Source organism: Rattus norvegicus, chromosome 9 (genome assembly GCF_021556685.1).
Source record: "Rattus norvegicus strain SHRSP/BbbUtx chromosome 9, alternate assembly SHRSP_T2T, whole genome shotgun sequence".
In the NCBI taxonomy this organism is placed as follows: domain Eukaryota; kingdom Metazoa; phylum Chordata; class Mammalia; order Rodentia; family Muridae; genus Rattus; species Rattus norvegicus.
This window is the reverse complement of record NC_141542.1, coordinates 42,754,512-42,768,065: the sequence shown is the minus strand read 5'-3', so window position 1 is coordinate 42,768,065 and position 13,554 is coordinate 42,754,512. Positions and strand designations below refer to the sequence as shown.

At 37.3% G+C, this 13,554-nt stretch overlaps 1 protein-coding gene across 5 annotated transcripts in view; it reads left to right on the top strand.

Moving 5' to 3' along the window:
* Adgrb3 (adhesion G protein-coupled receptor B3) overlaps positions 1 to 13,554 on the top strand; it is a 726,584-nt gene that overhangs the window by 558,534 nt on the left and 154,496 nt on the right. For all 5 annotated transcript variants that reach the window (NM_001106898.1, XM_087565138.1, XM_087565136.1 and 2 more), the window contains 3 exon segments: positions 5,479 to 5,605; positions 7,181 to 7,284; positions 10,549 to 10,651. In NM_001106898.1, coding sequence (NP_001100368.1) covers positions 5,479 to 5,605; positions 7,181 to 7,284; positions 10,549 to 10,651 — 334 coding nt within the window.

The window sequence follows — 13,554 nt, the reverse complement described above, 5'->3', positions numbered from 1 at the left end:
GGATTTATAATGAGTGAGATAATTTGTCAGACTTGACGCTAGGGTCTCTTTGGCTTCTCTGTTTGGATTGGATTTGAGAGACGAAGCAAAAATGGAAACCACAAAGGAGACTGAGTCAAGCGAATGACGGTGGTGACTTAGACATTGAGGGCAGTCCCAACATCGTTTTCTGGAATAATTTGTTCAGTTAATAATGCAGAAAACATTCCTGGGAATGCTGTTATTCCTAACAGACTGTCAGTTTTCTTTTTAAAAAAATTTTTATTTATTTGTATGCATCTTCTCCCTCAACGAACATTTGAAAATCATTTGATAAACATATATTGATGTCGGCCTCCTTACAGGAATGAACATAATTACCAAAGAGATGTTGAATCTTTCAGATATTATCATTAAATGATGACTGAAGCCAGAGGCAACTAGATGTCTCTACTAAGAGCCTTTGATGGTCTTCCAATAATATGTCTTCTTTATGCTTAAGGACAACAAATGGATTAGAGCTAAGACACTACCTGGAATTTTAACCCACTACCAGAATTAAAAAGCTTCCCTAGAAGCAAAATCATTAAGTTGATGCAACATTCTTCCTTAAGTCTCTACTAAGTGAAAAGCAGCAAATGAGGGATGCCAAACAAGATAGTTCTCTAAAGCACTAATGAGGCATTGTGAGGGTTAATCTCATAAAAGAGGAAAGTTAGATGAACTTATCAACTAATATGATAGTGTTGGCTGTGAACATTAAAGATAAGCAAGGAACTGAGAATTGATGGAAATATATATATATATTTAACAGTACACATATATTTAGTAATATAATACATATGTTACTTAGTTGTATTGGTTGTGTGTACTCTGTTTTGTGTGTTTGTGTGTGCACATGTGGGTCAGAGGACATCTTGTGAAAGTCAGTTCTTTCCTTACACTGTGTGGGTTTTGTGGATCACACTAAGATCCTCAAGCACAGCATCAAGCCTCTTTGTTGGTACAGATTGTTGGTCCGTAATTTCTAACTGACTAATCAGAAACCTGCTGTAGAGGATGAAAGGGCCATGGTTAATTCCAGAACTCTTTCCTTATGGTTCCCAGGTTCCTGGCGGTGGAAAAATTACCCAATAAGTGAAATACTTCATGTTAGTGATACTTTTTTCTTCATGCTAGTGTTAATCTTTATCTGAAGGGGTGTGTGTGTGTGTGTGTGTGTGTGTGTGTGTGTGTGTGTGTGTTTAGCTCTGGGTTTTATGTCATTGACATCATAGGTAAGCTCTATGATACTGTTTTAAAACACATTAGAAACTGGGTCTGGTAACTTGAATCTATAATCCTTGTACTCAATAGGCTAAAATCTGAAGAACGCTGTGACTTTATATTCCAATGAAAACTTAATATTAAAAATAAAATCGCTAATGGGGCTAGAGAGATGGCTGTGCAGCTAAGAGCAACTGTTGTGCTTCTAGAGTGCCCATTTCCCAGAGACTAAGTAGGCACCTCCAAACCAATTGAATTCCACTCCTAGTTCTGTTGGGATGCGTTTGGTTTCTCTGGCCAGGAGCATTCACCTTGTTCCCTGAGATATATGTAGAAGGATAGCTGACTTGTAGAGAAATAAAGTGGAATATCTACTTGAATTGATTTTTTTATAAGATCAATTCCATGATATCTTAAAACAGTTTTCAAATGCATCATACACATTTTGCCAATTTTTTAACTAAACGGCTTTTTATTTGAATCAGCATCTAATTTTCCCTTAAATTTCATGATTTGTGTAATTTTGAAGCCATAGAGGATATACACAAATGCTACATTTTCCAAAAGTAAATTTAAAAATTGCCACCAGTACTCAGATCCCAAAATCATCCAGATAGATGCTTAGAAAAATTGGGGAAAGACCTCAAATAAATGCTAGCTTTTAAAGTAAACACCATCTGAGTTCTTATTCTTATATTCCAGTGAAATTTTGTTCACTTTTGAATCCTTGGGGCAGGAAGATGTTCTCCTTTTAGCCAGCCTAATAATAGGAAGAAAGGCATGTGCAGGTGACAGCTAATAGCTAACACTGATAAATGTAGGTGTATCCGACAAAGAATTCACTGGTTGTGAGGAATTTCTGCAAGCACAGCTATGTTTAAACACTATTTGAAAAAAATTGCATAATGCACAGAAAGATGTTATGGAAAGGAAACGTATGGCTTTCAGTACAATATGGATGCCTTATCACTACTTCTGGCATTATTAGTCTGTTATTCTTGTTCTATCTTTACATTTCACTGTATCTGATGTTTGCGTTCTGAATGACAACCTGAACTTCATAAATAAAAAAAAACCTTACAGTCCAAAAAGAAAGAAAGGAAGAAACATACCTTAGGCAGCACAGGACAGCTGTTTTGCTTCCCATTAGCTCAACCACTTAACAGTGTGCTTTATAGATATCCTTGAAATCAATCGGACATGTGTACCACACTTTCTAAGAATGCTGTACAGTGAGAATAAGCCTTGGAAAGTTTAAAAGTATAGGCAATACATACCAGAGGGTTTATCATAACAGCTAGCACTTTTTTTGTTTGTTTTTGTTTTTGTTTTTTTTTTTTTTCGGAGCTGAGGACCGAACCCAGGGCCTTGCACTTGCTAGGCAAGCGCTCTACCACTGAGCTAAATCCCCAACCCCACAGCTAGCACTTTGCTAATAATTGAAAAACCAACTGATAAGAGTTTCATGGGGCTGGAGGCATGGCTCAGCAAGCCCATAGTACACACACCAAGCCCTGAGTTCAATCACCAGCACTCTAGAAATTGGGCATGGTGGCACAGGCCTGTAATTCCAGTACCCAGTTAGTAGAGGCAGGGGTATCAGAAGTTCAAGGTCGTTCTCAGCTACATAGGGAATTTGAGACCAGCCTGATCTGGGTGGGAGCCTCGCCCCCACAGAAGGAATTATTTGTCATAAAATAGCAAGGCATTTTATGGAAAAATATTACATATGCATCAGAATGGCGTCACTCTTTTATGACTCAACTTTAAATAGTAACCAGATGTAGAACTTGACAGCTCCTCTCTCACCTTGCAGATCATCCCTCATACCACCTGTTGCAAATTTTGGCGTCCCCCTATCATATTTAGTACAGTGTTTTATATTTTCTTTTAAATAAGGAAGACTGTGTGGGCCCAGACTTACTAGTTCATTGATTATTGTACCTAAGGCAAAGTCTAGGGGGTGCTATTGTGGAGAAAGGATGGGTGATACAGAATCAAGAGGATACACATGAAAAAGATATGAGGCATCTCACGTCGGGGATGAGCACAGAGAAGAGTGAAAGGTTATCTCTTAGAAACCAGAGTTAGTTGATTCTCAATTCTGCCTGCGGCTAGGGAAGGCTAGCCATCTAATCACTGTACAGAGCAAAAGAAATTGACCCACTTTTCTGAAGATGTCTTCTACACTATCTTCAGAGTCTAGCAACACTGTATTGACTCCAGACTCTATATCCGACAATCAGAGTAAGTGCTACTGCCTTGAGTAATGAACTCTCACTACATGCATATAAATACATAACTTTCTCAACTCCGAAGTCTTGTTCAGAGTAAAGTTATTTTACTTTTCAAGATACGGGATTCATTTGTGGGACATAAATTCATCATGTGGGAGTCATAAGTACTTTGACTCCACCTTGAGAGGACAGTTATCGCATCAAAGCAAACCTACCATCCAGAATGAACAATGGGATTGTGGTGTTTTAAAACTCGTCAGCTTCTTAAGTATGTCTTCTCCCTTAAAATGTTGACCAGCTGAGATAAGTGTGTTTCATTTGGCCTTGACTGTTTGCCACAAAGAAAAGATCAGAGACAAACAGCTAATGAAACAAGTTGTTTGCCACAAGCCTGTGATTAGGCACAATTGCAGTTTGAAACAGTTGCACCTGAAGCAAAAGGTTTAGTTTTAAGAGATAACTTGGCATGGTTGAGTGATACCATGGAAGACTTAGAAAATTTCGAAGTGGCCAACACTCTGAGATTTATTTCATTAACATAGGGCATAGTTTTATCTAATAATTCCCAAATAATAGTATGTTCCTTCTTGATGTCAACCCATGAATATTAAAAAGGGACTGCTTATAGATTCCAAAAAAGGACAGTGTAAACTCTACCTTGTAGCTTTAGTTGGAAGGCCAAGTGTGAGAGACAAACCCTCGCTAATCTGAAACAAACTATATGCACGTTTAACCCAATGACCTCCGGCATTAAGAATTGTAAAAGGTGAAGTCAAATGTACATCAAAACTAACACTATTCCATGTGGTCTTTTTCCCCCTTCAAGTTTCAGAGTCATTTTTAACACATATAGTAACTTGGCTAAAACATTTAAATGCACTCACACATACAGGTTTCCTAGCTGGAGAGTTTCCATGCCTGGGGGAGGGGAGGTGACAATTGGTGCATTCTATACAGAGCACGTGTAAGGATAATAAAGTTGATTGGTTGAGCCTTGCAGCTCCCCCTTTTCCTCTCTGTCTATAGAGTAGTTCAGCAGGGGGGTGACAGGGTTCTCCCCCATCGCCACCAGCTCCACTAACAAGACGTAGGTTGATACCATTTTTATTGTTCTGCTGGGGTGGGAAAGAAACCATATGCTTTAGCATTTTAAATGGCTACACCAAAGAGAAAATTGAACCAGACCCCCCCTCCCCCATCCTACTAGACTTTGGGGTGGGTTTATTCTAAATATTAAGTGGACTTGGGGTTAGCTTAATGGTTCTGCGCCTGGACAAAGAGGCAGTTGAGGGCAAGAAATATTAAGGGGCTTTAGAAGAGCATTGAGTAAGTGAAGTGTGGAGTGGCAAGCTTAATCTGAAGCCCACCCCTCCCCTAGATACCAGGCAAAGGCAGTGAGAGTCGGAACCAGCTGATGCCTCTTCCCGTTTCCAGGGTGAAATTTTCACAGCAGCTAATTCTAAAGGGAAGAAAAATCCCTTACCAGCAGCGGAGAAGATCGTATCACCCAAACCAAGCTATGTAACCTTTTAGGCAGGCTTTTCAGAGAAATCCGCATTTTAAAAGACAGCATTCACGGTCCAAACCACGGGCCTGGAATCAGAGCTGGTATGAAAATATGAAAAGCCTCTTTACACTCTGAGTGTTTGAAACGATCCGATGAGCATAGCAAGTGTCTGCCAACGCTCGGCGGCTGCTGGTGCCGCTGCTGCCGCCGCTGCTTCTCGCAAAGGGCTGGACAGAGCTAGTCCTGATTTCAGCACCTCCGGCGCTGGACAGCTCTCTGCACGCCGCACCACCGCCTGCTTGCTTTTTCCCACTCTCGCTTTGCCTTACTGGAGATGCATCTAAATTACGTCCTGTTCAACAACAAGTAGATTTTTTTTCCTGTACGGGAATTACAGTAGGCGATTCTCTCAATTAAACTGCATTTTCTTCTTTACGGACTTGGCTGTCAGGCGTATTTATCCCGATCTCCCCTCCACCCCCTTTGCAGGAACGAGTCTTTGGGAACGTGGTCCACCCAGGGATGTAAAACTGTGCTTACCGATGCATCCCATACGAAATGCTTATGTGATCGGCTCTCTACCTTCGCCATTTTGGCTCAGCAACCTAGAGAAATAGTAAGTAACAAAGGGAAAACACGGCTTTAATGCAAAGGCAGGGACATTGTGGCGAGTGTTTCTCCAGGGACCTGCATTTCAAAGGGGGAAATAGAAAAGGTTGCAGGGTGGCAAAATCGGGTTCTTCTCCTCAGCTACAGTAGCTTGGTGGAATGAATTCTAGTTGGTGTGCGATAACTAAATTCTACTCAATTTTATGTCTTATAACTTGGCATTTCTGTAGTATAGTTTTGGAGATCTACTCTGATATCAGTAATATTCTGCAAACTTTCAAATAAAAATAATTGCCAACTCAAGGTTTATTTTAAAGCTGGAAGGCTGTTCTGTGTGAATCTCTGACAATGCTGTTAGGAGTAGAAAGAAGACCCCAGCCACTAGAGCTGAACACATTGCAGATCTGCATTGGATATTTCTAGCACAGGTTTTCTGAGGGTGTCCTTGGATACATATGTATTTTTAAATCAAATTAAGTTTTCATGGAGACATGGTTGTGTAGAACTGTAAAATCATTCCTTAAAAGCATGTAGATTTTTGCAAAGAAAAGGGGGAAAGAAAAAATTAGTTCTCTGAAAGAAAGAGCTGTGCAGAGCAGTCTAAGAGAAAAATAATGTTCTCACCAAATGTATTTTGAGAAAATTGAAATAATGATGAATAGATATTCTGGTAAATTTGACTTTCTGCCTGAATCTGGCCTAAAGTATCACTACTTTTTCTTATTTTGATGATACATACACCTAATAATTTGATATTAGATTTTGTGACACAGTTAATCATAGAGTGTATTGCTTCAAACTTCTAATATAAAAATTTGTGAAAACTAGCTGATTTCATTGGTTATGGTCATGCTACTGTCTAAGAAAAGAAGCCATTTGGATCAGTGGATGTTAGTACTGTTTACATATGTTTTTAAAGATATAAGCTTGTTTTTCAAGGTCATGGTTTTAGGGACTGGTACTGGCACTATGCAAATTATCTCCATATACTTTCTTCATACTGAAAAATATAATTGAAGGGCTTAAGTATAGCATTCTATTTTCTTCTGTATACTTGGGAGCCAAGCAAGTGAAATTTCATGTGCGAATACTTGACTCAGAACAAAGTTGTCAAAAGTCAGAAAGTTTCACATTTTTTTTTCAGTAACTGTGTACCAGATTTGGGAAACATAAGGATTTATAAATGGGAGTAGCAAGATAAATCTCACCAAGAATCATATGGAGAAGTAGCAAAACTCTACTTAGTTTATTTAAAAAAACAGAAAACCATGCTGCTCAAAGAAAATTTCACCTATGAGCGCTGATCAAGTTGTAGCTTGGGGGTCTTTCAGACAACTTTGAAGTAAGTAGTGGACTGTAGTCTAACATTTGAAAGCCCAAAGACTTCACACTGAGAGAGAAGGGAAGAGCTAGTCATTTTAGAGCACGAGAATATGTGAACTGAGTGTTCTGTGGGTAATTATCTGGTAACTATAACAACTATTTGTGCTATTCCTGAGTGATTGCTTACTTTCTCTGAGCTTAGAATTTTTTTTTGTCCTTGTAAAATTTCTTTTTCTTTCCTTTTCCCCCTCACTTACAGGTCATGGAATCCTCTGGCACTCCCTCAGTTACCCTCATAGTAGGTAGCGGCCTCTCCTGCCTGGCCTTGATTACTCTAGCTGTTGTCTATGCAGCACTATGGAGGTATGTAATAATGGGCAGACCTAAAATGGAGAACTCAGATTCCCTGTGTGAAAACCCTGACTGTAAGAACAAATGCCTACTGTCTTCGTCACGTATGGGAAGCAACATTTAAAAAAAAAATAACAGAATTAGAACTTCTAGGACAGAACTGGAACCACATTTACCTAATTTTCTGTCCTTTATTTGTCTGTGGTGAAGATAGATAGCACAACACAGGGGCACGTGCAGACGTCTCCTCTAGCCAACATGAGAGCAGACTTTGACAAGCTCTTCACGTGTAAACACAACTCTCTTCTCTCTCAAGTTTCTTCTCTGTGTGGATAACGTTTATTATCAGCAGCTGTTGAACCTCAGAACTTAATTGGTCCAGTCGAAATTCTCTCTCCTGGAATAGGATATCAAGTTCTCAAGTGCCAGACATGCTTTCAGTGTGCCCTGCACAATGAGTAAAGCCTTCTCTGATGCACGAAGCAGTAACAGAGTTTCAAAGTTCTCTACAAAAGTCACTCACTTCACTGTTTGCCATGAGTCAGATTTTTTTTGACAAGTTTGAAAAAGGGACATCATAAAAGTATGAAAGGGAAATGTTTGGGAAATTTTGTTCTCCTATCCATTAAATTGCATCTATTTAATAGTCTGGAGACATTTAATGTTGTTCTAGATCATTTCTTTGACATTTCTTAGAATGCTAGTAAGAATTGGGCCTGTGAGATTTAGTATGTCTACTCATGCAATGACAATGTATATTTATAATATGGCCAAACTTTTTAATGGATTTTATAATTTTAACAGTTAAAGGTTTTATAAATTGTCAATATGAATATGATCTTAAATGCAATATTATATTAGAATGCAGATAATTACCTATTGTTTCCAAAATATTTTAAATATTTAGCATTGCAAGAGTTGATGTGTCCACCTCAAAGTCTTTTATATTTACTTAGGGTTTTATACAATCGGCAGAAAAACTAAAAACCAATTACTGTGTAATAAGGGATATTTATTTAGATTAACAATGACATTTAAATAAAATATTACTGTTCTTTATGGTTTTCACTGTTTTGAAAGAGTTAATTGTGAAAAATATTTAAATTGTCAGCAATATTATGATTTTTATGGTTTGTGCAAAAGGAAAATGTGTACAATGTGACCCAGGTATATAAGACAAGTTCTGCATCCTCGTGGTAGTATTGTCCAGCAGGTAAATACTCATAGAGTGGCGACACTGATAGAGGAAGAGAGGAAATAGAAAAAAGGTCTACAATCGAAATGTAAATAAGAAACACTCAAGTTAATAAAGATAAAAAAAAGAAAAGAAAAAAGGTATGATACTGTAGAAAACAGGATTATATGTTCAAGACTTGGTCTGTTGTCCTGTAAGAATGAACTGACAGAGTTGGAAGAATACCATTTCCCAAACTGCATAAATGACATGTCTTTTTAAAAATAATAATAATAATTTGCTAAGATACTAGTTAATCATGATGACATCCCAATTCATACCCATTGGAGTCCTTAGAAATAAATTCCATTTTTAGCACTTTTTATTCATGTTCTAATTTCACCTTCTGCTACACCCCTCCCTCTCTCTTCCCCCCACACACCTAGAAGAGCCAATGTCAATATGTGATATATTTGTTTATCCGCATAAACAACTTTCTGAAATCCAGAATATGCAGCACAGTCACTACAACAGAATTCTAAGAATTTCTGAAATCATTAAAGAACCTATCCTGAAGTTGAGAAATATAGAAAGGAGTACCAGGAAACAGCAGAAATCAGGATTCCTAAGGATTAAATGGACACCCATAAGACAGTTGAAATAATAATTACAACCTGAAGGGAGTATTGAGACTCGTACATTCCTAAATGGATCGTGTAGCGTCATCATTCAAAGCCCTTTATAAACACCAAGGACATCCTAAAACATTTTCATTCAGGTGTTAGAGTATTGCCATCCTCCTGCCTTTTTCTCTAGTGAAAACGCGTGGGATTGATACACTTCTCGTGATTTCTAAAATGTCGTGGCATGTAATTCACTTTATAGATAACGTGCCATTTTGAACTTTGTAGGTGTTCCATGTGGCTATTAAAAATTGAAAGGGCTGTAAGTGTAGTCCAGTGTTCGTGTTTGCCTTTAATTTGTGATACTCCGGTTCAGTCTCAGGGCCATTACCTTCATTGCTGTAACTCTATTGGTGATCATGATAATATTGATTGTTATGCTGATAGTTAAGACAATAATAATACAGTAAGATATTTTCTCTCCATCTCTCCATACAACTAGTAGAAATACACTGTTACATCAAAAAGCAATTCAGCATGGCCTCTCAGTTAACTTATTGACACACATAGTCCACAATGTTCTCAGTAGACAATGTCATATGATAATGTTGAAAGTAGTAACGTTTTTTAGCAGTGTTTAATGTAACAATGTGACTCAGTATTGTTAAGAAAAGGCAACATCTCAGTAGTGTTCAGGGCAGACAGTTAATCTTTTATTACTATGTCTGTGTTGTGGTGGTGGTGGTGATGGTTTTTCTACTTACAAGAAACTGAACACTGAAATCCTAGTGTCAAGATATATGAGTCTACTGTCACGGAAGCCATTATCATCAGAAAATATTTATAGTCTCTATCCACAAAAAAAGGAACAACATGATATTTGTTGAAGAATCAGAAAGGGTACAGTCAGGCAAAATAGCTGCTACCCTTTCAGGGAAAACCGCTGGTAGAACATTTAATTCTGAACAATTTTTGCTGTTACTTACCTTAGTGCACTTAACAATTCTATAACATTATATATGAACACTTCTTCCTAAGAGTAAAATACGGTGGTCACCAAGAATGCTGCCATTTGAGGTCATTTGAGGAGTGCTTTCTTTTTTATTTATAAAGACTTTTGCCACTTTCTTTTCTCAAAAGGGATATTCAAGGGGGTAAGGAAAGGCCTGCCTATATCGAAATGCTTGAGTAGTTACTGATGTTCATGGAGTACAGGAGATGCATTGTTCTCATATATGTTCAACTTAGACTCTAGAAATTATGACATATTATAAAAAATTCTAAAGGTTTCTTGCTATGTACTCTAAAATTGGGTACCTAAGGGGAAATATATATATATATATATATATATATATATATATATATATATGTGGTTTTTCATAACTTTATATGAAACCTGGCGTCAGAGCTTCTTTTTCCAGCTAATTCCACCAATTATACAATATGAAATCTATCACATTCCTTTCTCTCTTTCACTAGGTACATTCGTTCTGAGAGGTCCATCATTCTAATTAACTTCTGCCTATCTATCATCTCATCCAATATCCTCATACTGGTTGGCCAGACTCAGACTCACAATAAGGTATGACTGCTGACTACTCCAATTCTCTTTGTGCATTTGTTTTGTCATGTAGTTGGTTATTGGTTTGCCTAAGTATGTAGTCTAATGACTTTTGAAATAGATGAATTTACTTATCGCCTTTGTTTCTGATTTCATATACTGCCTATGGTGGTTCACAGTCTTCTGTTGGCTTAAAATCCTTTAGTTCTGTACGCTGTATAATAATCAAAATATAAGTTAACTATTACATCAAAGTTCTATGTCTTCAAAGACACCAACAATATTCATTTTTTATTTAATGTCCCAATTGTGTAGTCTTCAACCGGAATCAGCCAGTGTCTGTGTTTAGGTCGAATTTATTAACATATCAGTTACTAAAGTAATGGTATTGATGAATTCCAATCATAACATCACTGAAAGCCCACCTGCAAAAGGGTTTACCCACAAGAATCACAGGATCTACATCTATGCTTAGACCTTTCAGAATGTTTTTCTTTTACTGAAAGCATTTTGGTAGTTAAGCAACAGTGCACTTATTTAAGTGAATAGTCACTTTTTAACCAAAGCATGAAACTATATGTCCTGTTTCTAGGAGTATATATATATATATATATATATATATATATATATATATATATATATATATATATAGAGAGAGAGAGAGAGAGAGAGAGAGAAAGGGATGTCCTTATTTCCTTCCATAAATAATTGTCTTCACTGAAATGTTCTGTACTATATTTTAGGAAATCCAGCTTCAAATTGCTTTATCTGAATCTTATTGTACCCACAGTTGAAAAGATGGGGGTGAGCATGAATCCCAGCTGAGGAATAGAGGAGAGTTGGAGAACATGAGGGAGAAGGAAGCAGAGAAGGAAGGAGGGAGTCTGTGAACTCTCAGTTACCATGGTGTCCCCTGCATTCTGGTCTTCCCTGTGTGCTAGATTTCAGATCCTCCTTCCTCACATAATCCCCAGGCCCAGTTCCTTAGCTGGCTGTCCTTGAGTTTCCCCAGGCAGAAGAAGGGCTTCCCTCCAAAGTAGGAATCATAAACTGAGTCCAGGAACCAGGGAAAACAAATCAAGCCATGATGTGTTTAATTAAAAAAATATTTTTATATACAATGCTTACATCCCATCCTGTCTCGTACCCTAAATTCTAGAGTTATTCCTCTCCTTAGACTATGGAGGACAGTGATGGTCAGTAGGCCATATGTTTTTAGAGCTGTTTTATGTGGTGTAACATGATACTACAAGAACAACTAGTAGAATAGAGCTTTCTATAATGTTTATTACCATAGTAAGGCTATGGTCTACCTCATGCCTCACCTGAAGAAAGGCAAAGCAATCCACATCTGTAATTTACACTTTTTACTGACTGCATTTAAACAAAGTGAAAAGAAGCAGTTGAAATCATTGAAATATATTTAACTCAATGTACCTATAACATTATCACTTAGACAAGTAATCACTACAGAAGTATGAATGGGATAATTTATCAGTTCAAGTCTTTATAATCTGGTATATATTTTATACTTAAAATGCCTCTCATTTGAGCTAGCTACATTTCAATCATTCAGTGATGACACATGGCTAATGACAACCACGTTGTGGTTGTGTGTACCGAAATGCTAGCAATATCCAGAAACTAGAATGTTCAAAACAAACAAACAGAAAACTCCTTAGATGTCCATTCGGACTTTTGTGGTTTTCTGCTGTCCTCATTTTCTGATATTTTTCCAATACTTTCAATGTCAGAGGCAAGATAAGACAAGTCTTGTTTTCTCTTTTCATTTCTGATGGTGAGAAATGGCTGGTGTGTGCTTATTAAAAACTAAAGAGAAGTTTTATATGGTATGGTTGCTCCCTAGGAAACTAACTATAGAACAGATCTCATGTGGCGTTGGAGCCATGGCGGGCTTGTTCCAGATTGACTATGCTAATTTTTAGTGCTAGTTATTGTTGCTCATGGGGAGGCGCAGAAAGTAGGTGGTGCTGATTATCTGGTTTTCTCTTACTCTACATTAATTTTGTGTTGTTGGCTCAGCGTTGGTGGTCTTATAAGCTTAGGATAATTCATATTAGAGTGCAAAGGAGATAAAAGCCAAAAAAATGAAAATTTTATTGTAAGTCATTCCAGGTAATATTTGATTTCTCAGAGAAACAATTATGTATCTGATACACGTTTTGAATTTAATTAAGTTGGTTGTATTTGATTTTGTATGTGTCTTGGTGTGTGCAAGTTTATACCCACCTTCTCATATAATAAGATGAAAAATGCATATAGTTCATAGAAACATAATCTATATGAACTAAACTCTAAGCAAGTAAAAGTTAAAAAGGTAAAAATATGGATTGTTGGCCAACTGTGTGTAGAAAGAACTCCTTAGCTACTATGGACAATTTGTAATTGGTCTGATTCTTACGTTTGACTTTCCTGACAAGTTTTGACTAGTACTGTAGTAGTTTCCACTTGAAAAATGGAAACATACAAGAAAGATTCTTGATGAGCAAATTAGTTGGTACTACTGTCTTGTCTACTCTGTGTGAAGACTGGCATTTGCTGCTGCTATCCAGAGTCATGCTGAAGTGTTGAAGTGAAGTCTTTCCCAACTCTCTGCTAAAATAGAATTGACCTGATTATCATACTGGGCTCTCGGCTTGATTTTGGATTGCGGTAGAAACAAGCCAAAATAATCCACTGTTTAAAAGATGAATACACTCAATATTTAAACTACAGATTCAACTGCTGGCAATAAAGAAGGGAATTAAGTGCACTATCTTGCCTCTCCTCTTAATACACTGCTATAAAATTTAATTATAACTTGCTTCCTCATATTTTGATCTTTTTTCATGAAGCAGCTTTAACATTTGACCTCTTTGTGCACTTCAAACCCTCAACCAGGATATTCATGTTTCAGTCAAATT